This window comes from Corapipo altera, unplaced genomic scaffold, assembly GCF_003945725.1.
Source record: "Corapipo altera isolate COAL_440 unplaced genomic scaffold, ASM394572v1 75, whole genome shotgun sequence".
Classification (NCBI taxonomy): Eukaryota; Metazoa; Chordata; class Aves; order Passeriformes; family Pipridae; genus Corapipo; species Corapipo altera.
This window is the reverse complement of record NW_020884887.1, coordinates 6,799,014-6,821,485: the sequence shown is the minus strand read 5'-3', so window position 1 is coordinate 6,821,485 and position 22,472 is coordinate 6,799,014. Positions and strand designations below refer to the sequence as shown.

General features: G+C 44.1%; 1 protein-coding gene across 1 annotated transcript in view; it reads right to left on the bottom strand.

Moving 5' to 3' along the window:
• Window positions 1-1,380: 1,380 nt before the first annotated feature.
• NSG2 (neuronal vesicle trafficking associated 2) overlaps window positions 1,381-22,472 on the bottom strand; it is a 35,724-nt gene continuing 14,632 nt past the window's right edge. Inside the window, exons 4-5 of the mRNA XM_027643553.1 lie at window positions 4,870-4,980; window positions 1,381-3,317 (exon numbers count right to left, since the gene is read on the bottom strand). Coding sequence (XP_027499354.1) covers window positions 3,126-3,317; window positions 4,870-4,980 — 303 coding nt within the window. The 3' untranslated portion in view covers window positions 1,381-3,125. The remainder of the gene's footprint in view (window positions 3,318-4,869; window positions 4,981-22,472) is intronic.

Below are 22,472 nucleotides of genomic sequence, written 5' to 3'. Positions count from 1 at the left end.
CATAAATGTTGGCCAAAGCACAGGGAAGGCTCTTATTCATCAGTACCACTCAGAGCTGAGCCTGAGCCCTCACCCAGACACCAGCTCACAAAAACACTGTTCTCTAGAGCCCATCAAGAGCTTTAGACTCCACAGAGAGATGACAGCCAGGATGAGTCTGTGCTATCACCAACACGCTGCTTTAATCAGCATTGAAACATATGATCAACTTTGAAGGAGGCTTTTAAAGACTGAAATAATAAGATGATGTACTACAATTCCAATTTTCTCTCTCTCTCTCTGTAACTGTGATTAAAATACATGGTTGATCTTGGAAGCTCTTCTGCAGTTTGTACAGAAACTGTAATAAGAACATTCACAGTGATGAAATTTGCAGCTGGAGTTGAGTTGTTTGGTTTCTTTTGCTCTCCCATGAGTCTTTCTTGGGTCTTTTTTTTTTTTTTTCATTCTGCTCCATACAGATTTTGATCTTTCCCTTATTAAATAGGAATGGTTATCCCCACTGACTCACTTATCTAATAATAGCTAGAACCTTTTAATTCAAATTATTTGATTCCTGGGTTTTTTGGATTAAAGTAAACATACAGTTAGAGTATTACTGGGAAACTGGCAATAGAAGTCCATGGTCAAATTATCCTGTGACTCAATCCTGCAAAGCACTGGATCCTTTTTAATACATTTTACAAGTACTCAGCAGTGACCTCTAACACCAGAGTGATTCCTCTCCTATGGTAGCTCAATTTCACAAATCTGGATACACTTTTTTTTTGGAAGGAAAGCCATCCAAAGGTTTTATAAAATGTTCTTTAGCCTTTGGGAATGAGTCAATTTAATGCCAGGGTATCATTTCATTTTGAAGAGTTGAAGGATTTGAGGAAATACAATCTGCTTTCTGAACCATGTGAGATGAATATAGTTGTGGTTTTGTTATAAACCAAGCTGCAGAGTTTGGATACAGAGCTCAACTCTTCCAAAGTTCAGCCATGGCTCTTTTTCTGCTGGACTTCCCTGCAGTGCTCCTTTTTTTAACAGCCCTTCCTACGGAGCAGCACCAGGACCAAGTGGCAAAAGAGACACTGCTCCCAGGCAAAGTTCCTATCATCCATTGGTTTTAAAATGGGAAAGAAGGGAAGGTCCACTGTAAAGCAAAAAAATCACCAGCAGCAGATCAGCTTCATTACTGTTTTTCTGTTTGCAATTGAAAAATGGGCAGGAACACAGGGAATGAAAATGCCTCAAGAATATGCCTCCTGAAAGCCAGAGTCACCTTTGTTCTGGTGCAAGGGTGCAGCCTCTGCTCAGCACCACACAGACCTCCCACCACCCACCACCTCCCAGCCCAGGGCACGAGGAGCCAAACAAACCTGCTGGAGCCACAGAGACGCTCAGTCACATCTAGCTTTATTTTAATCCCGTCAGAAAAGTTCCAAGAATTACACCAAAAAATACTTCAGTCTCTGCTACCTACTGACAAAAAATACACCACAAAATTATAAACTGTTCAGTGGTTCTGCTGGAGTTTGGGTTGTTGGTGGAGGGGGTGGTTTGTACATTTTGAGTGAGAAATGAATTTACAGGTGGAAAGGGAAGGGAGGAGAGGAGATCAGACGATGGCATTTGGCACTACATTTTTAGCTACACTATACAGTTATTTATCATGATGCCTGTTAGGACTGAGGAGTTCTGCCCTCACACACTGCCTACTGTCTATGTACGTGACAATGAGGACAAAACTGCCCAATGCAGGGGGAAAAGGGGCCAGTTCCTAATTTCCATCCCAGTCTAGCCACAAATCTGAAAAAGCAGCCTTAGTCAAATGTGAACCTATGCACTCTGCTCCTGCTGCTCGGCTCTCCCTGCCTGTGCTCCTGAGGAGCAGAGCTGCTCTGCAGCAAAGGCTTGCAGCTCTGAAAAAAAGAGAATCCTTGGGGTTTCTTAAAATCCCACCAGTCTCCACTAAATTTGTGGGAGATGATGTTTTACACTGTTCAGGACTGGATTAAGCTTGGGATCTGGTCTGTGTTTGCAAGCAGATAGACCCTTGTACTCTGAGAGCTACAGCCACCCCTCTCTAGTGACCTAGAATGACATTAAATGCTGAAGTATCTGAAGCTGAAGGAGGGAAGCAGGAGCATCCCATTTCATGGGTGAGAGAAAATTAGGGGCTGAAAGTCAGAGGCTTAATACTGTTCTATACTATCACCACTTTTGAGAGGCTCCTCAAATCATAATGGCATTTCTTTGTCTCTGGGTAACCCTCAGGAGAGAGGTCCCAAAGGACAAAGCCTCATGGAATTGCCAAAGGTCATGCAGAAAATGTATGCCAGAAGCAGTAGGGCCCTGATCTCCTGACTCTGAGTCCTGTGCTCAAAAGTATGTTCATGATTTCACTGCAGCAGCCTCTGCCTGCTTCCATCCTGCTCCACGTCCAAACAGCAACTTGGATTTCAGCCTCAGAGCCCAGCCAGGATCACCAGCACTGTGGTGGCTCATTAGGAATGCTGAGATCTTTCTGGATTTACTTGGGCCACTGCACAGGGGGGTGGGCACATGTGTGTTTGCACGTGTCTATGTTTGGGGGATGAGGGGATGCCTTATTTCTCTATCAGCGAATGAACACTGACACTAAATTCAATTTGACAGCAAAATATGCCCCCTTTGGCAACTAAACAACATCATAATGTCTTTGTACCGGGTTCTTTCCAACCCCTCTTGAAAGGATTTCAGCTCTTCCTTCACTGCATGTTGAGCCTCTGTCGCAGCTTTCCAGCGATGACAAAACTTTGCACGATTCTCTTTGCTGCTTTTATCCTCTCTGGCTGTTTACCTAATTTGCTTTTTTTGTTTTTTAATTTATTTTTCTAACAAATAGTTAAGCAATGATTTAAAAATATTTTTACATTGTTAAGGTACAGTCAACATCAAACATGCCTTTGTACAAGAGCTCGACTCGGTTACAAATCAACGAGAACAATGCACGAAAAGAAATATCCATTAAGATGACTCCTGCACTTGGGTTTTATTTATTCCTGCCGTGCTGGTGGCACAGCACGCTCAGCTAGAGCAGTATAGACACGGTGTTGTCCCCCCACCCTCCCTCTTTGCCCAACCACCGCTCGTTCCCTTTAATGACCTTCTGTCTTGGCAGCCTTGGCTTCGTGGTTTGCGGATCCCGAGGACATCCAGGGCGATACGGCCCGGGAGCTGGTCTGCTTGGCCATGCTGTAGTGGCTGATGACGGTGTAGAACCTGCCCCGGGAGTTGGAATCCTGTGCAGAGTAGTAGGCGTCCAGCGAGGCCGGGATGCAGCGCTTGTGCTGGGAAGGGGGAGAAAGCAAAAGCAGAGTGACCCCACCGGCCTCTTTCCAAAATCTCCTGGCTGGCTGTTTGCATGGAGGATGTTTGACTCAGACTTGCTGCAGTTGCCTTTCGGTGCCCCTGGGAATGCGCCAAGTCGGGCAGCAGCCTTCAAAACCTGTTGCTATTGGCAACCCTGATGGCAGGCTGGTTTCAGCCCTGGATGGGAAATGGGGGCTGTGTAGTGAAGGTTTGGTGTGTTACTGACAAGCAGAGACTCAGGCCCCTTGCTGGGGGCCAGCCAGGGCTGGCTGAGCAGCTCTGCTCATGTGCTGGACCAAAAGCTCTATAGATTCAAGTCCAGCATTAATCCTCAGACAAGCAGAGAGGACAGGCTGAGGCTGAGCAAGCAGCTTATGAGCTGCTCTGTTGCAGGGTGTTCTCCTGACCTGTGGGACGAGCACCTTGGTCAGGAATGGAAGCAAGCACAGCCCAATGGGCCAGCTTTGCTCAGAAGTGCAGATTTGAATCTGATTCTGAAATTCATGACTGTCCAAACTTCATTTTTATCACAGAACCATAGAATGGTTTGGGTTGGAAGGGACCTTAAAGATCATCCAGTTCCAAACCCCTGCCATGAGCAGGGACACCTCCCACTAGACCAGGTTGCTCCAAGCCCTGTCCAACCTGGCCTTGAACACTTCCAGGGATGGGGCCCTGCTCTCTGTCATTGGGAAGCCATTCCCCCTTATCCTGTCACTACATGCCCCTGTAAATAGTCTCTCTCCATCTTTCTTGTAGGCTCCCTTCAGGTACTGGAAAGCTGCAATTAGGTTACCCCAAAGCCTTTTCTTTTCCAGGCTGAACAATCCCAATTCTCCCTTTTTATATAACTTAAATGAATAATTCACAATGACTAATACACCAACATCTTACTCTATTTTCCAGCCGACAGATCATCCCTGGTGTGGTCAAGACTCCTGTGAGTTTATGAGTTTATTCACAGTGAGGAGTCAGTGAATTATTTTGCAAACTTTTTTTTTTTATCTCAACAGACCAGGCAAATAGTTCTCTGTGAATATTCAATAGAAAATCACTGGGCAGTGGGGTTTTAGCAATTGTTACACGGTTTTGTTCTTGACAGAGGCTTGAAAGCACCTAAAAGTGAACTATATCTGGGCAAATCTGGATTTCTTTCACAAAGGACACATGTGTCAGCACTCCAGGAGTTTGCTTTGCATTAAAATGTATGCCAGTAAACCTCAGCTACTTGAAAGTGTGGGAAGCAAAGGCAGGATTCCAGCTGCAATAAATCCATTCACAAATATGAGGGATTGTTCCTGAACATCTGTCTGTAGTGTTCACCAAATGCTAATCCCAGCAATTACAGTGTAACAGTAGCTGATGGAGGCAGATGCACATCCACATTTCCCATAACACTTTTTCCATTTCAACACGTTCTTGCCAAATGTTCTGTTTGGCCTGGTCAAAAAAAGCAGACTGGACTGTAACCATGTAGTCAATTAGAGTCTGTCATTAGCTCAGGCAATTCATCCATCTGAAGTTTCTTACCTTATAAACAAATCCATCTGGGCAACTGTGGTCGTAAGTAAAGGCTTTGTACACCACAAGAAACACTATGCAGGCAAGGAATGCAAGAGCCAGGCTGATGAGAATAGTGACCTACAAAAGAGGGATAATGTTACTCTACATATGTTAAAATGGCATATGAGCAACCTCATAATTAAATGACTTATAGGAACAGACATTCTAACAGACTGCAGCCTTCACTGCACTGTGCACTACTTAACTAAGCATGGTAATTGAATGAATGCTGGATCCAACAGCCCTGAATTCTCACTTTATTCCCATTCTCTCACACACTTTCAGGATTGCACATTCCTATGTTTAACCCCTTGCAAATGTATGGATTTTGCTGAAGCATTTGTTGTCCTCAGTGGCTTTGTGTTCCCATGCTCTTAGCTGTTGCACCAGTGTCATCATCTGCTGGCCCAACAGGACCCTCCAGCAGCCAGAATTTTCATTTGGGGTCTGGTCTGTGTGGACAAACTGCCTTATAGCCCTGGAAGATCCTGCAGGTAAGCAGAGAGGAGGAATGAGGCCTTTGTAGCACATATCTGTTTTTGCCTTCTGGGTGATTAAACAAAGGCAAATTGTGCCTTGCAGAAGGAAGGGAGGGAGAAAGGGAATCCTTCTCTATTTCTCAAAGCTGTAAAAGGACAATATCCCAACCACCGACAAACCCAGCATGGAAATCTCACAGCATGTCCAAGAGCAGATGCTGGTGTTGGAGGTAGCAGACACAAAACCCACTTTGGGGCTCAAAAATTCCCCCTCTCCTCATTCCCAGCAGGTTACCTCGCTGCACCATTCTGTTTCTTTGCTGTAGCTCCCTTCTCTCCAGCCCTTCCAGCTCCCTCCTAAACAGTTCATTCAACAGCAAGTTTTCTGTCCCTATTCCGTGTCTGGACTAAAGCCTTGACCCTTGATTTTTGCTGAGCTGTGTATTCCCTAAAGACTGAGCAAGGGTCTGTAAAGCACTCACGTTCTTCCCTTCCCCAAAGCCTTCTTGGTCCCATAATTCTGCAAATGCAGCATAAATGGCTCTGGACTTCCAGTGCCTAAATTAGAGGTGGCTGCACCAGCAGCACGGATTTTGCAGGATGTTTTTCCTCCCCACAGGCTCAATCTGTTTCCTTCAGAATCCCACTTTCTCACCATGGCGCCAGAAGCTGAGCCCAGTGCTGCAAATTTTCCCCAGTCTCACCAAAATCCATCCACCAAGAGAACTTCAGTGGTAGGATGTGGCAGGGACTGTGTGCCTGACCCTGGCTAATGCCCCTGCCTGCAGGAATGCTGCCACCATTCCATGTGTGTGCTCATCCCCCAAATCATGCCCCCATTCCAGTATCAGCAGTGACCTGCACTAAAGGCATTGGTATCATTTACTGCCCCAGCAAGGAAAAGCCACACATTTTTCAGCTCCATCCAGTCATTCAGGTTTCATCCACCCTGTTGTTGTTACAGTTATGTTACAATCTTCTGTATTTTCTGGTATGGGTGTTCAAGGTAATTGAATAATAGGTACAGACAGAAGTTGTTCCTTGCCTAAGGTATAGGAGAGATGATGGTAGAAAGTGGGGAAAACACAGTGATAATTCCTACAGGATAGTGGACAGGCTTGACAGGAATAGCAGCTAATAAACAGCAAGCTGGCCACATCTCAGAATTCACCAATATAATGTTATTTTTATAACAATAATATTATGTGATATTGTATCAGTAAATATGAACTAATTGCTTAATATTGGTTCACACTGAAATTTGCTCTAATTCTGCCCCTCGATGATTACAGCAGCTGCAGTGCTGGGAGCAGTGGGATATGCAATCCTGCACGGACTCAAGGGGCCACTGTAATTGCTTGCAGGGCAGGAAAGAGTCTTCTAACCAACCCCACAGAAAGATGAACTGCCTGGTGAGATGTATTCCTACACTGCACACAGCACACTGGGACTATTACTGAAAGGTCCAGGGCTACAATTCTTGTTTTAAGACAAAAAGGAAGAAAGAAGGTAAATCTGTATGCACGGTGTTAAATCTTGCCCATCCTGTCCAGGTCAAAACTCAGGAAAGAGAGAGGTGTGGAGACTCTATCTAGCAGGAGACATTCCTAAGTTCATTGTTAAGTCAGAGTATTATAGTGTAAAAAGGTAAGAAAGGGGCTAACAGGCTTTTCCAATGATGAACAGTTCACTGAAGCCTCAAACTGCCTTTTAGAATTACTGCTTGTATTAACCCCCTCCTTGGGGCCTAATCTGCTGCAAAATGGGTCAATTAAGCAAAAGGCAGCTGCAGAGGGAGAAGCACTTACTGCTGGATCTTGTAAGAGAACATGTGTAAGAGGGTCCTGGAGTGTTGGAGAGGGATCTGGTGGAAAAGGAGTACAGTTGTATGAATTGCACTACTCTGACCAAAAAACTTTGGGATCCACCTCCACTCTATCAATGCCCACATGGTTGAACAGAAATATTTCAGACCAGTTTTATGGTAGTCTTGAGTTCCTAACCTGGGGAAGTCATGTCTCTTTTCATGGTGATAAAGAGGAAGAAGTCCAGGGAAGTGGTGGATTCTCCATCCCTGGAGGTTTTTAAGATGGGACTGGATGTGGCATCAGTGCCATGGGCTGGGAACCACAGCGGGGTTGGATCAAGGGTTGGACTTGATGATCTCGGAGGTCCCTTCCAACCCAGCTGATTCCATGATTCCAAGTCTCAGCTGGATTCAAGGAAGATGGAAATGTAATTTCACGAGTTCTCATCCCCAAAAGAAATAATATTACACCTGAAAAAATTGTTAAAAGTCACTTTGGAAAAGTATAGTCAAAAGAAGACTTTGTGGATTAACAATGCCAGCACTCTCTACTTTTTTTCCAACAGGAGAACTGGAAAAAAAAGGCCCCTCCCTATAAAGAGTCACCACACCCCTGCTCTGGCAGACCAATGTGGAAGAGCACAGCACACATGTCCATCAACTCTTCTCCATTTAAGAGGGGAGTGTGTCAGGCCTGGTACTTCCTCAAATTACAATGCAGGTACCAACACAACGACGACAATGACACGAGTCTCCTCTGAGGTCAGTCTGGAGGCACTGAAGCCAGAAGTACATCTTGTTCTACCAAAGCCAAAGCTCAAGGGCAGCCCTGGCTAGAAATTCAGAAAAAAAAGAAATGCTCAGCTCTCCAGTTTGGCTACTCTGCCCCAAATACAATGTACAACGAAAAAAGAAATGTTGCTTGAAACCCAGCCTTCAGCAGAAGACAGAACTGAGCTGTCTGGAGTGAGAATGAATGTCTGTTCTTTTGTTGAATCCCACGTACATGCACAGCCTATGGAAATGACCATTAGAACTGCATTTCGAGGGGTTCCTTTCTCCTTGTCTGCCCACTGAGTCCCTAAAAATAATAAATTCCCCTCTGTTCTGTCGCTCTGCTCTGGCAAAGTGCTGACATCCAATCCATTCTGTCCCAGGAGCAGGTCCTTCCTTGGAGCCCTCCCCTCCCTCCAGGGTGTAATTGAGCCCATCCTCACCCTCCTCCTGCCTTTCATACACTTGCAAAATTACAGCATGACAATATTACACACGATGATAAATGGTGTAAAATTGCTCTGGATGAAATGTCATGTAAGATGTTAAAACCCAGAGGAAAGGGAAGAAAAATCCACCCTCAGATATTTTGCCATGCCAGAGCTAAGATCCACCTCTCCAGCTATTCCAGAGCATACGAAGCTTCATTAACATTCAAAAACCAAAGAATCACAGAGCTGCAATACCTAATAAACCTCCACTTTTTTTTTTATGATTAACACGAACCTTGGCAGTCTCTAAGCAATATAAACACTCACAGAGGGGAAATAAAATTTAGTGAGCAGATAAAATCTAGAAGTGCTGCAGGCATGAATCTGTCATGTGCCACTGCTCGAGTGGGTAAAGGAAGGGGGGAATTTGCCTGCCCTCTCCTCAAAATCTTACATGATTCCCAAAGGTTCCCTTAAGAGAGGTGTGTCTGCTAGAACAGAGAACATCATTATCACACCAAAAAACTCCCCATACTCCCCAAAATGTGGAGAGAGGCCCTTAACATTCATGAACAATGATGTCAACCTGCCATCAACAGCAGCACACTGGCCTTAGTTCCTCCCCCCTTCCCCACAGATAAAGAACACGTTGCATTATCACAACAGCACGGATGAATAAAAAGATCCATCCTCATCAGGCAACAGGACATCAGTTGCCACTAACTTTTGTGCCAGGGAGATATGTCTAATTGCAGCTAACCTGGCCTTCATGCTGCCCATGGAAGCATCCTTCCTGCTCTCTTTGATTTCATCAACTGCCCAAGATTTTTTTTCATCAAAGATTCCCTTTTTCCCTCTCTCACTACAATACAAAGCCATATTTAAAAGCCAACCAGGCAACAAAGCCACATCCAAACAGCAGGGCATTTATTTAATATCCTTTTCCATTGCAAGGTTTTTACATTTTTATTCCTGATCATAGAATCATTGGGTTGGAAGGGCCCTCAAAGATCATCCAGTTCCAACCCCCTGCCATGGGAAGGGACACCTCCCACTAGACCAGGTTGCTCCAAGCCCTGACCAACCTGGGCTTGGACACCTCCAGGGATGGGGCAGCCACAGCTTCTCCAGGCAACCCAAGCCAGTGTCTCACCACCCTCCCAGGGAGGAATTTTTTCCTAATATCCAATCTATCCCTACTCTCTTTCTTCTTTTTCTCTCAGTTTTGAAGCCACTGCTCTTTGTCCTGTCAGTGCATGTCCCTGTAAAGTCTTTCTCTATTAAGGCTGGAAAGACCTCTGAGATCACCGAGTCCAACCATTAACCAGCACCCCCATGTTCACCACTAAACCATATCCCAAAGTCCTGTTTGAGCACTTCCAGTGTTCACTGCTCTGGCTCTGCCTCTGGGTCACTAAAAATGGTTTCTAAATGAGGTGATCACCTAGTTTGGTACAACTGCAATCCTCATGCTCCCCTGCTAAAGCTCAAACCCGTCCCTGTTTGTACTCAGGTAGCAGCCTTATCCTCTGCTGTGTAAAATTCCTTTGGAAAATCACTGTGCTTACCTTTCTCTGGGGGGAAAAGCACTCCATTCAGTACAGCTTTGGAGGAACTAGACAAGTACCACCTGCTATTTGTGGATCAGGCAAACCCCAGCTCCCCAGGGGCTTGAAACCACCCTCCATCTGCCACCTAAGGGGAGCAATTCTCAGGATCCAAACAGAGGATGTGATCTCCATCAGTCTGTCTGAAACAGCACAGACTACCTGTTCCATGCTCAGGTCAGTGTGGGTGCCACTTCTTAGATATCAGGCATGATTTTTTTTCTAAGCCTGGTAAATAAATGTTTGACTCTGGACACCTTTCCCACCGCTCAGAGCACGCAATCTGTACACTTACATACACTCAAAACAGGAGCACAGCCAAGAAGATGCCATAACCAGGAAAAGCATTGCTGCCTACAGGAAAACCAGCCAGGCCAGCAGCACCCAGAGAAAAGCTAATGCTCTCAGAGTGTAGAGTTCTGTGTTACTGTGAAGGAGATGAGTTTAATTCCCAGGTAAAGATCATTTACCATGGGAAAATCCCTACAAAATTCTGCACAGTTTTCCTCGTCTCAGCAGCTGTAATGTGAATAAGGGACCTCAGAGGCATCTGGCACCTCTGTCCGCTCCTGCACTGCAGTCTCACCCTCTTCACAAAATTCCAGTTTGTCAGGAAAGGATTCCACTGCTGATGCCACCTCTCGTTCCACAAGATACCTTCAGTGTTGCTGGGTAATGGGAAATTTTGTGACCTTTAGTAGGGAATTCAGTTGAAGAAACTCCCTTGGTTTTAATTTGCTCTTGGTAGAAGAAGAAAGGCAAAGAATGAGGCAAAATTTGTTATGAACAAAATTGGCAGAAATTCTGTCAAGGTTATTTCAGAGACGAGCACAAGAGCTGTGCTTGGCAACAAGGCTCTTTCTATAGCTTATAGCAATGCAATCACACCTGGAAGCCTCTCAGTCCATTGACAACCCAGTTAACTTGCATTCAAGCTAAAAAAAACCCACAGAATCACCCAAGAGCATCCCAATATACATCTATACACTTGTGAGTCCATTTTAAGGATTTCTGCTTGACAGTGGAAAACTCAGGAGTGTAATTTTCTCCCCTTCATCCCATAACTTCTTCCAGCTGATAATCAGATGTAAGATCAACACCATTAGCTCTCGACAGGAAAGGTACAGCTAAAGTGAAAGACTCAGGAGCACCTCCCAGCTCCTAGATCCAGCTATCCTGGCTGCCTCCCATCTGTATTCCAGGATGAAATCCAAGTGTGAACCACCCCATCATTTGAATCCAGGTTGCTATTCCAAGAAAACCCTGGTATGTAGGTAGGGAGGGGGCCACAGGCTGAGAGGACACTCAGATGGATGGAGCAGGGGGATGAGGAGTCTGAAATACATCTCAGGAAGAGCTGCCCCACTGTTCAGACCCAAAGAACTGGTGCAGTGCCTCGCCCAGCACCCTGTTAAAAAGCCTGACGCATCCTGATGGTAAAAATTATTTGACTGCACTTCTTTAAACATGACATTTCACTCCCCATTGTTAAAAATGGTTTTGTAATAAGCTGCTGATTTTGCTGATCTTCTGGCAACAGCTTTGCCTCTGAAATTTTGAAAAGCTAACTGAGAAAAAGTGACACAATTGGGTCTTCAGATTTGCTTAGTACTGTTCAAGAAGATGTAGGATTTGCTCTTTATTATTACAGCACAGCTCTATTCCAGATGGTGTCCAGATTCTCAAGAAGCATTTTAAGGTGATGCTTTGTGAGAGGGAAATGTCCCTAGTCGTGTATCTAAATGTTCAGGGCTATGGGAAAATGCTCCATAGTGCTGAGAGGCTTCTTACATGAAGCTTTACTGTGGATGGGTGTTTTTGGTCCTGTATCTTAGAATTTATAACCATTAAAAAATTTGGCCCCAATTCTCATGAGGACACTGAACACCATCCATGAGGATGGGATTAGACACATCTTACATCTGCTCCTGGGTTGATCCCACATTGTGGGCAGCAGGTGAGGGGGAGATCCTGCCCCTCTGCCCCGCTCGGGTGAGACCCCCCTGCAGAGCTGCCTCCAGCTCTGGGGACCCAGCTGGGACACGGGATTGGAGTGAGTCCAGGGGAGGCACCGAGATGATCAGAGGGATGGAGCAGCTCTGCTATGAGGGAAGGCTGAGAGAACTGGGATTGTTCAGCCTGGAGAAGAGAAGCTTCAGAGAGACCTAATTGTGGCCTTCCAGTACCTGAAGGGAGCCAACAAGAGAGATGGAGAGAGACTATTTACAAGGGTCTGGAGTGACGGGACAGGGGGGAATGGCTTCACACTGACAGAGAGTAGGGTTGGATGGTACATTAGAAAAAGAAGTCTTCCCTGTGAGGGTGGTGAGGCCCTGGCACGGGTTGCCTAGAGAAGCTGTGGCTGCCCCATCCCTGGAAGTGTCCAAGGCCAGGTTGAATGGAGCTCTGAGCAACTCAGAGGTTTCCACTTGTAACAGAACTGGCTGTCTCCGAGCCAGTTTGCTCTCCCAGCCATGTCCCATTTGGCTCTACCCTTCCTACACACACCACCCCACCATGACAACACCAGTGAACCTCTCCAAGTTTGTTAATCTGAAAAAGAAATATCTATTTCCTGAGATAACCATGTACCCACCAGCAATTCCTCTGCTCTGTGCCTTATAAAGCTGTGAGTGCAGCTCGAGTGTGGAACGAGAACACCGTGTTTCTAAGCAATTTGTCAAATAATTAAATTATGCACACAATAACTAGCTGGCTCAATTATATTAGCCAGTCTCTATCATGTAATATAATTTCTAGTGGCTGTTTAGGCACTAATAGCCTCAGATCTTTTTAACTGTGTCTGGTGCCAGCTGCGGTCTGCATGACGTCTCTCTGTGCCAAGTCAAACCCCTTGAATGGAAAATTCATGGCTTGGTTTCCAAGCCCCCGTTCCTTATGGAAGTTCTAAATGTCATTTTCAATAAGGATGCTTTTGCCAGTGAATATTAGTGAATTTCCACTTGGGTAAATAAAAAGCTCTGTTTGGTTTGCTTCCTCTTTTCTGCCATTTAATGCCATAAAAAAATTCCTTCATCAAATAGGTTGGTATAGTGAGATGGAATAATTTTGGTTTTAACAACACCAAATAAATAGACGACCTTTTTGGCAGACCATACAGGTGTTTAAGGGTCTTTTTCTTCCTTTTTCAACTGTCCCAGGCCTTCCCTCTAGAACTAAATGATCTTCGAGGTGCCTTCCAACCCAGGCCAGTCTATGTCTGACTCTGCTACCTTCAAAAGAAAAGAAGCAAACACCCCAAATTAAAGTGGGGGAACCCAAGAACACTGCTTACAAAGGTGCTTTTCTTCCCAAACCCACGGCCCTAAGAACACCAGACATACCATTTCAGGAGATGAGCAATGCTGGGAGACACTTCCTCCCAGATCACTAATTTGTGATGGTTTTGCAATTAGTGGGACTGCAGCAGACAGAAACATCATCTCCAACCCCTCCAGAGGAACATGCTGCCATTTCCTCCAATCACTCCACGTGGGACATGACCATGGATACCTTGGCTCATCAAGGGCCTTTTTTAAATGCATTAACAGGAATACAAGATAAATCAAGTCATCAGTAAAGTCTCTCCCTTTGCCTGCAAGACTCAACCCCCTGAAGAGTCTCCTGCATACAATATCCTCCCTTCTCCCTCTTTCCTCATGTTGGAATTGGTGTGGGGAAAGCATTAGGAGCCCTGAATAAGAATGGTTCAGGGATTAGCACAGAGGACACACCTGAGCTTGTGTTCCTTGCTCTGCCACTGATTTTTTTGACACCTGTCACACCCCCAAGTCCAGCTTCACAGACACTCCAGAAAGAGCCACCCAAAGCTGCAAGCATGTAAGTTCCCCAAATCTTGGCTTTTTCTAGGACAAAACCACCCAAACACCAACACCATCCCACAGCCAAGGATCAGGCTGGCTCTAGGGAAAAGCTGAGGTGAGTTTGCTTTGTGAAATTACCTTCTTCCACAGGCAGGGCAATTTTCAAAACAATTTCAAACTTGAGTATTGATGTAACAGCCTTATCCTCCAGCCCTGTTTTTTGTGTATTTGCCTCTCCCATCATTTTCTTATAGTTTGATTTTCCATTTTCCTCATGAACCATCAACCACAGAAGACTGGATTTAAAAATGCCCAGAATAATTTAAGCTCTTTATATGCCAAGGCACAAGATATCTTTCCCCTACCAATCCCCAGTCCCTTGGACATCAATAAAATAAAATCAAGGGTCAGGCTTGCGCAAATTAAAACCTCTTTGTTCAGTGCAGTCTTGTGGTTAAAAAAAAAAAATCCCTTGAAAGTTTGTTCCTTCAAGAGGGCCAACAAATTCACCTGTATTTCAGCATCTGTGTCCACCATCATGGGTAGAAAACAGAGCTAATAATATGCCTGCATTCATCTCTCTTAAAAAACTTATTATGTGGGTGCTTCATACGAGGACAAAGTGAGGACTTGGCGAGCAACGTCCCTGGGTAACTTGAGAATTAAAAGCCTTTCCATTTTGAATTAGAAATATGAAGCTTTATTGCTGCAAATGACTGACAAGATCTACTCTTTTAAAAGCGAACAACAAAAATGAACAATCGAGCTGATTATGATGCCTTCAAAGGCACGAGGCCAGTTCCATTAGCTGTGGATCTGACCCAACAGGCTTTAATACATCTGCAAGTACTGACAAGAGGGAGCTCAGGTTTGTTTAACATTCAATCACAGCTGGTGCTGCTTTAGAAATGGAGAGTGAAACATTACATGGAAAAATACGTATGAGTAAAGCATTTCACTTCCCTGACTATTTATTTTTTTAGCATTCAGTGGTTTGGCTACAAATGCACTTTAAAATACACTTCACAACACTCAATAAACTTTGCCTTGGTTTCATCAGCTGAAAACTCTTTCCTCCTCCTCTATCCTGTTCAGTCCCTTTAGCCAGAGCAGCATTAAGCATCTTTCTTTTCACCTCAAATGCTGACAAGTAAATTACCCAACAAGCAGGGTTTCCAGCAGGTCTACCCCACAAACCCATAGGCATTTGAATATTCTCTGTGACTTCCATTTTTAGACATTTTCTGCATAACAATTAACTTTCTTCTTCTCTCCAAAAATCAATTAAATTAAAACAAAACAAAAAACAAACCCACAAATAAATCTCTTCAGCTGATTACTCTGGTAGTGCTTGCAGATGGCAGAAATAAAATATATTTTGGAGGGTTTTCCTGACTTTGCAAAAAAGTATGTCTGTGTGTGTTTCTGTAAAATCTAATATAAAACAAGAATGCACTGTAAGGAATGATCCATTTCATATAAAAACCACGTTTTGGGTTTTTTCTTTGCTCTGTTAGGTGGTCCCTAAGCCAGTTGTATAGAGCATTGTAGTTATATCAAAATATACTTTTCTTGCATATGTTTTAGACATGGACATAACATTCTTGGGGCCTTGCCTGTACCACAAAGCCAGGTATTAGCTGGGAACTCTTACAGAATCCACAGGGGGAACCTTGAAGGGTTTATAGTGTCATACCTGGGGATGTGATCAGAAATATCTGTTCTCCGGCAGCTGAGCCACAAATCCACATTCGGTTCACCCTCACAGCTCCAAAGTGCCACTGATGATCACAAATGGCTCCATCAATCTGCCTCCATGCAGCCTGTGAGGCCAAGTGGGACAGATATGACCTGTTCTCTTCTCTTCCCATTACAGCCAGAGGAGAAGAATGATTTCTGAGCTCAGGCAGAAAGATGATGAGCAACATTTCTCACTTGCATACACACCACAAGTGAGAGTCTGAATCCACACAGGTGTGACATTGCATTAGACAGAAGCAGACAGAAGGCCAGGCAGGGATGAGCAGTGTTTTTTTCAGAAAGGAGAAACTGTGACCCTCTGCACTGCACTGGGAAATATTCAACCTCCAAAGATAAGGCAAAGCTTGGGCTCCAGAAACAAGGGACTCCATCACTGTCTTAAGAAGACTTTGGTGCAGTGAGAGCTGACTGACACCCCTGCAAGAACATGCCCACTGCTTCCAAGCCCGTGGGAAAGGAGGTTCCTGGTGACAGCTGAGAACTCCCAAAGGGAGGGAATAAGCCTCCAAATCACTCCCTGAGGACTCAAATTAACCCTTTCGTATTGACACCTCTCCAAGCCCCTCTCTGAATGCAAGTTTCAACAGAAAAGCACTGCACCAGCCCCAATGCTACTGCCACTGCTCCCCTGTGCCTGCCACCTTTCTGGGTTTCCTCTGCTTTGTCCCTTTTTCTCCCGACTTGGCTCATCCGAGTGCTGTGCAACCTGGAAACAACATCTCAGCCACAGCAGCAATTATCATGAAAGTGAGAAAAATCTCTGTGCATGAGCCCATGTTCCCTCCCTGGAGCACCACTCACATTAGTGAGTGTAATGGGATCCTTCAGCAGCCACTCTGCATCTCCCAGATAACCGATGTGATGTGGCAGTCGCCATGGTAACACTGTTATTGTTAGTATTAAAAAGCAGTACAGAAAATTGTCCTGCTCATACTCAGAGGAGTCCTTTCTCCATGAGTTACTCCTGCCCTGTGGTAACTCAACAATTATAGGAGACTTTAAATTTATCTGGCTATTGAATGGGCACAGTGAAAAGCCCCACACCTTTTTTCCCTGGATTCGGTTCTTTGCAGGTTAGAGGAAGAACTATCAGAATACAGCAACAGTCTACAGGTGAAAACACAACACCCCATGGAGGAGTTTGCAGGAACCAGGGCATGGAAGGGGAGTTTTGGAAGTAGGAGCAGGAAGAGAGGAATGCCAAATTTGGGGCTCTGTGTGTGTGTGCAGCAGAGCAAAGGGACAGTTGCCACCCACACAGCTGCAATGATGTGCCTGTTGAAAACAAGGGCACGGTGGGAAGGCAGAGAAATGCATGGATTTGAGGGAAAGGAGGTGTTTCCCACAGCTGTGCTCAGGTGCAGGCATTTGGCAGGCCAGGGGTCACACAGCAATTCTTCACCACACTGCACAAGACACTGTACAAGACTCCTTGTGCTTATGTCCCAGACCTTACCGATGGGAAGAACATGATCCAGACCCGCTCCCCACCTTCCTCCACACATGCCCAGGACCTTCCTTTCCTCTAAATTGTCATATGAGAGTCCTCCCACAAGATCTAACTGAATTACCTGGGGGTTTGCTGGGTCACCTTCCAGTGGGGGAAGCAAAGGAAGCATCTTCCACTGAGCAAAGCTGCTACCAACGGGACATGAAGGCCTGGCCCTGGCCCAGAAAAATCCTTCTCAGTTAGGAGCCAAGTGTTTAGATATTGGCTTGGTTTTGATTATGAACAATTATTGCATCAATGTCTGGTTTGCAGGGTGTGGCTGGACACAAACCAATTTTCTTCTAAATCCTTCACATTAGGTCAGAGGAGAATAATTGTTTCAGAATGAGCATTTCAATAACAGCAACATTTGAATGGGTTCTGCTATATTTTAAGAACCTGATGAAGTGTGGGGAATAATTACATCCACTGTTTCCTGGATCTGCATGTGTCAGAGCAGTTTCAGAGTGGAGGGAGGAGAGGGCTGATCTAATGATAAGAGATAGACTGTCATTGCACACTCAACAGGAACAGATTACACAGCTGGTGACTCTGAAAATGCATCTTGCCAACTTGTAGCAAGAAGAATGAAGTTCACAGCCTTCTTCACTGAAGTAATGATCAATACTTGCAGATGATTTTTCCAGGTAGATAAACTGCTTGTAAGAAAACATCTTAAATATCTCAACTTCTCCCCCGTACACCCACACCCAACTTGTTCTGTTAAAGACAAGTACAGAGTTTAATTATTCCAACTCCAAAAGACTGAAAATTTCAACTTCCTTTAGAAAAATGATCCATGAAAAGGAAAGAACTGTTGAAGACTTGTGAAGTCAGGTAACTACGGTAGGTAACTATCATCCAGTTAACAGCCAGTAAATCATTATCTCCCTGAAAATAATGAACAGCTCTGTGGTATTTAGTGATAAAGGACTCAGACTGGTTGTATGTGCACTTACTTGTGTAATAAAGGGACCAATTTATGCAAAACCAGTAATGGACCAGCAGTCACGTGTCAACCCAATACTCCATAAGCCTACACTTAAAGACCACTCCAGTACCATTTCTGCTGCTATTTGAATAAATAAATGCTTCTGGTTGATTTCTGTGTTATCTGGACTGGCTGGAAGAGAAAAGGAGTCCCTGGAAATCCTGTTCTCCAGAAGTAACACGACTCCATTTGATGGATAATCTGCTTGAAAAGCAAAAGAGCATTTGATCTCTTTTCAGTACTGAGAGAAAGAAATAAGGGCAGAAACTCACAGGAATGATGATACTCACATATGAGAGACTGTTCTTATGAGCTGTAAAATAGGATATCACTGGCGAAAAGAAGCAGTAAGCCCTACCTCAGATGCAAAGGGTTAGACCTGTCATCCCACAAAGGAATCATAGAGAGAGTCATCACATTTGCAGACCTTCTCTAAAGCACCTCGGTGTTGTCACTGGATGGCAAAGAATAGGAGGAACGTGAGCTGCCTTCAAAGCAAGCAGAATGAAAGGCAAACACCAGGCACCATTCCCCTTCAGACTGGGAAGCCTCGGAATATAGCATGACTGCAAAGATCTTTGCAGTTCAAAAATTTCTGAGAGGAACACACTCTAAAGGTATAAACACTCTGGAGAAGGCAAGGTCTACAAATCACTGCCAGTCAGCTTAGAAAAAATGTTGTCTTTGCTTCTCTGTGGAGAAGTAAAACGATAAAAGACATTTCTTTTATGTATGGATGGCTCAACTATAATGCTATTTTAACATCAGTTTCTTGTAACCCATCTACACACAACTATTTAAACACTTGTTATAAAGTATGCATAGGGTGACTCATCCAGCTGAAGAATCAGCCTAATTGGTCAAAATTTCAGGACACTGTGTGCTGAGCTATAGAGAATCATAATCTCATCTATTAGGAGATGTGACAAGATGCAGGAGCTATCTCAAATTCCTGGAAGAGCTAGTGTGGAATAAGAACCGTTGCCTAGGGACAGTCTCTTCTTTATGATAATTAAAGAGCTCAGATCTGTGCTATTCTGGATGGTTGAAAAATATGCATGCATAAGCTTAAATTCTGGCTTTGGCTTGTTCATGTGAGAAAGTTGTCTAATAATTCATTAGTCTCTTCAATAAAAGATACCCAAAAGGAAGTAATAAAGGGCATCTGTGGATTTTTCTGCCAAGTTCACATGGTCCCAAAATTTCCCCCAGATATCCTGCTCTTCCATATCACAGAATCACAGAATATCCTGAGTTGGAAGGGACCCACAAGGATCATCAGAGCCCTGCACAGGACATCCCCACAATCCCACCATGTGCCTGAGAGCATTGTCCAAACACTCCTTGAGCTCTGTCAGCCTTGGGGCCGTGACCACTGCCCTGGGGAACCAACCACCCTCTGGGGGAAGGACCTTTTCCTGATATCCAACCTAAGCCTCCCCTGACACAGCTTCAGCCATTCCCTGGATCCTGCCTCTTGTCACCAACCACATGACTCAAAAAAATCTCCAAGAACTTGGGGAGAGTTTCCTGCTTCCTTGAGAATATTCCCATACCAGTTGACAAAAACTAGAGAGAAGAGAAAGGCAATTCATAGATTGAATCAAAAACGTTAAAAACCTCTCCACAGATGTTACTAGTGGGTGGGGAGCACAGGCACAAGTAGTCCAGCAACATTTTTACACACACACTCATTAATGATATTCAATCTGCCACATTTCTGTTTGAATTGATGATAATTCTATTGTTTGGGTGAAAAATAAAATACGAGACATCTCACTTTGTATTCTCCAGTAGCAGATAGGAGAGGACCTCTTGGATATGTCTTTGCATCCCTTTACTGTCCTGTCTTTTCCCAGCATACAACTAGCATGTTCTGAGATGTTGCTTCTCACACACAGATCATTAGAGCTGTAGAAGCAAAACAGCTCCCCAGGAAAACCCTTAATTAATCACTGCTGTGGACTCCCACCAGTTGTACATCATTTCCCATACAGGTCTCACACATTTGGAATGCACCAAACCAGTGGACCATCTATACTTCATCTACACTTGGATGGACTGTTGGCCTTTCCCTCTAGCATTTTCTACCTGACAGGAGGCTGGAGTCAGGTGGAGGTCAGGCTCTGGTCTTGGCTACCAGTGAGAGGACAGCAGGAAAGAGCCTCAAGCTGTGCCAGGGAAGGTTCATGTTGGACATCAGGAAGAATTTCTTCATGAAAAGGGTTGTCAGGCATTGGAAAGAGCTGCCCAGGGAGGTGGTGGAGTCCCCATCCCTGGAGGTTGTTCAAGGAATGACTGGATGTGGCACTCAGTGCTCTGGTCTGGTTGACAAGGTGGGGATGGGTCACAGGTTGGACTCGATGATCTTGGAGGTCTTTTCCAACCTCAGTGATTCTGTGAAATTCTCTGAAATCATCTCTCTTGCAAAATTGAATGGGATGGTTTCCCTGCTTCTGCCAGTGTACAGATACCAACAGCCCAGCTCATAACTTTCCTCAGTGTGTAAGCAAGATGTTGTGGATGGTATTTCCAACACACCACATACTTAGAAGCCTATACAAAGCAACCAGCCAAAAAAAGCAAGTTTGATGATCACAGTTATATCATCTTTTTCAAAGCTTTTAAAGGTATAGCCAAACTGAGATCATAAAAGTTAAGTATTTACTATAATTCCCTCTTACAGAAAACAAATGTAAAATGATTTCATCAGTATCAGCTAATAGGCCAGCTTATAACCAGGGGGCAGGATTTTTTAATAACTTCACTAACAATATGCACTGGCACAAAAATGTGGTGCAGTAAGAAAAAAAAAGTACAAAAGGTAATAAATATTACCTATTAGTTCACTTTTGTCAGGAAATAATACTACAAACTTAATGGGATACATGGAAGCCTTATGAAAAGCAGGCTGGGAGAGGCTTATGGTCTTATCCAGTATTAGACAGGAGGCTGACTGATTAATAAGTTGACATTGAAGAGCAGAGAATGAAAATCATATGGACTTCAGGGAAAGGAAATAGTTTAAAAATGAAACTGTGATGCTGCCAGGCTGCAGAGGAAGAGGCCCAGCTCCCACTGGCAGCTCCCAGTGTGCAGGGAGGGGAAGGCAGCTCACACCTCTGCCAGGGCTGTGCTCCCAGCTGGAGCCTCTGGGAGAGAGCAGTGGGAGAACTGCACCCAAAACAGGAAGGGGAGAGGAAAAAATACATGAAAGCAGAGGTCTGAATAGAACAGCAAGTTGGGCATTGCAAGAATAGGAAAAATAAGATACTCTATAGAAGAAGAAATGAGATTTATCCGTAGCAGTGGATGAGCTATATATTAACTCAGTGTGTAAGGATGAGATGTTCTTGATTGCTTTTTTAAAATTACAGGGCTGCAGGATTGAGTTTTAAGCACCCAGTGAGGCAGCACTACTTACAACATCAACAATGCTGTTTATTGGAGCTCCCAAACCAACAGATCATTTCCAGGAGACTCTAAATTTACTGTTGTTTCTCAGGCACATTGTGTCTGGTTTTGATTTGTCTGTTGCTCACACTGGAAAATGTCTGCTGTGGTTTCCAAGACTGGGATTTAACTGTGGTTAATTCACTGTTCCCTTTCCTAGTGACACCAATGGAGAGTTACCACTGGTGGTAAATTGATAGTACACACACAATAAGATCAGTGAAGAATTCAGTCAAAATTACCAGGGCATGTAAGGCCCTGGTAAGTAAATTTAAATCAAAATGTGATATCCACTAAAAAAACGCCAAGAACCTATAAATTTTAATTCACACACTTTTTAAGAATAAATTATGGCTTTAAGTATGCTGGATAAAGGAAAAGAGTAATCCTTGTGAAATATATATAAGTGAATTTCTGGAAAAAACAGAAATGGTACAATTCTGTAGTGTTTCAGGAGAGAGCAGCTAAACATTTCTCCTTGTAATAAGCTGAACAAACCTTATCTTGAAGTTTATTAAAGATGAATGAGAACAATTTTTCCTGTATCACATTGCAATTTTAAAAGCGATGGTTTTCTTCTAAATGACTAGAAAATAATTATAATAAACTTGAGTCAATTCCTATTAATTGTTGAGAATGACACCCTTTCACAAAAATTTCTAAGCCCAATCTGAGCTTTCCAAGGAGCAGGACTATAATCAGGCATTGCCTACTTTCTGTGTTTTCTGCTCAAATCACTGGTGTTTCCTCTGACTTTGAAAATGTAAAATTAGGTCTCACATTTTTATCACTGCCATGCTCTTGGGTTTAGGAAAAGCATCAGGTCTTCCAGTGAAAAGGGAGATAATACTGGCAGCTACACACTTGGAGTCTAATTTTAGGAGGAACTGAGCCATTCTAATATGCTGCAGTCAACAGGAACTCAGGGCACTCAATAATTCATGAGTTTCTTTC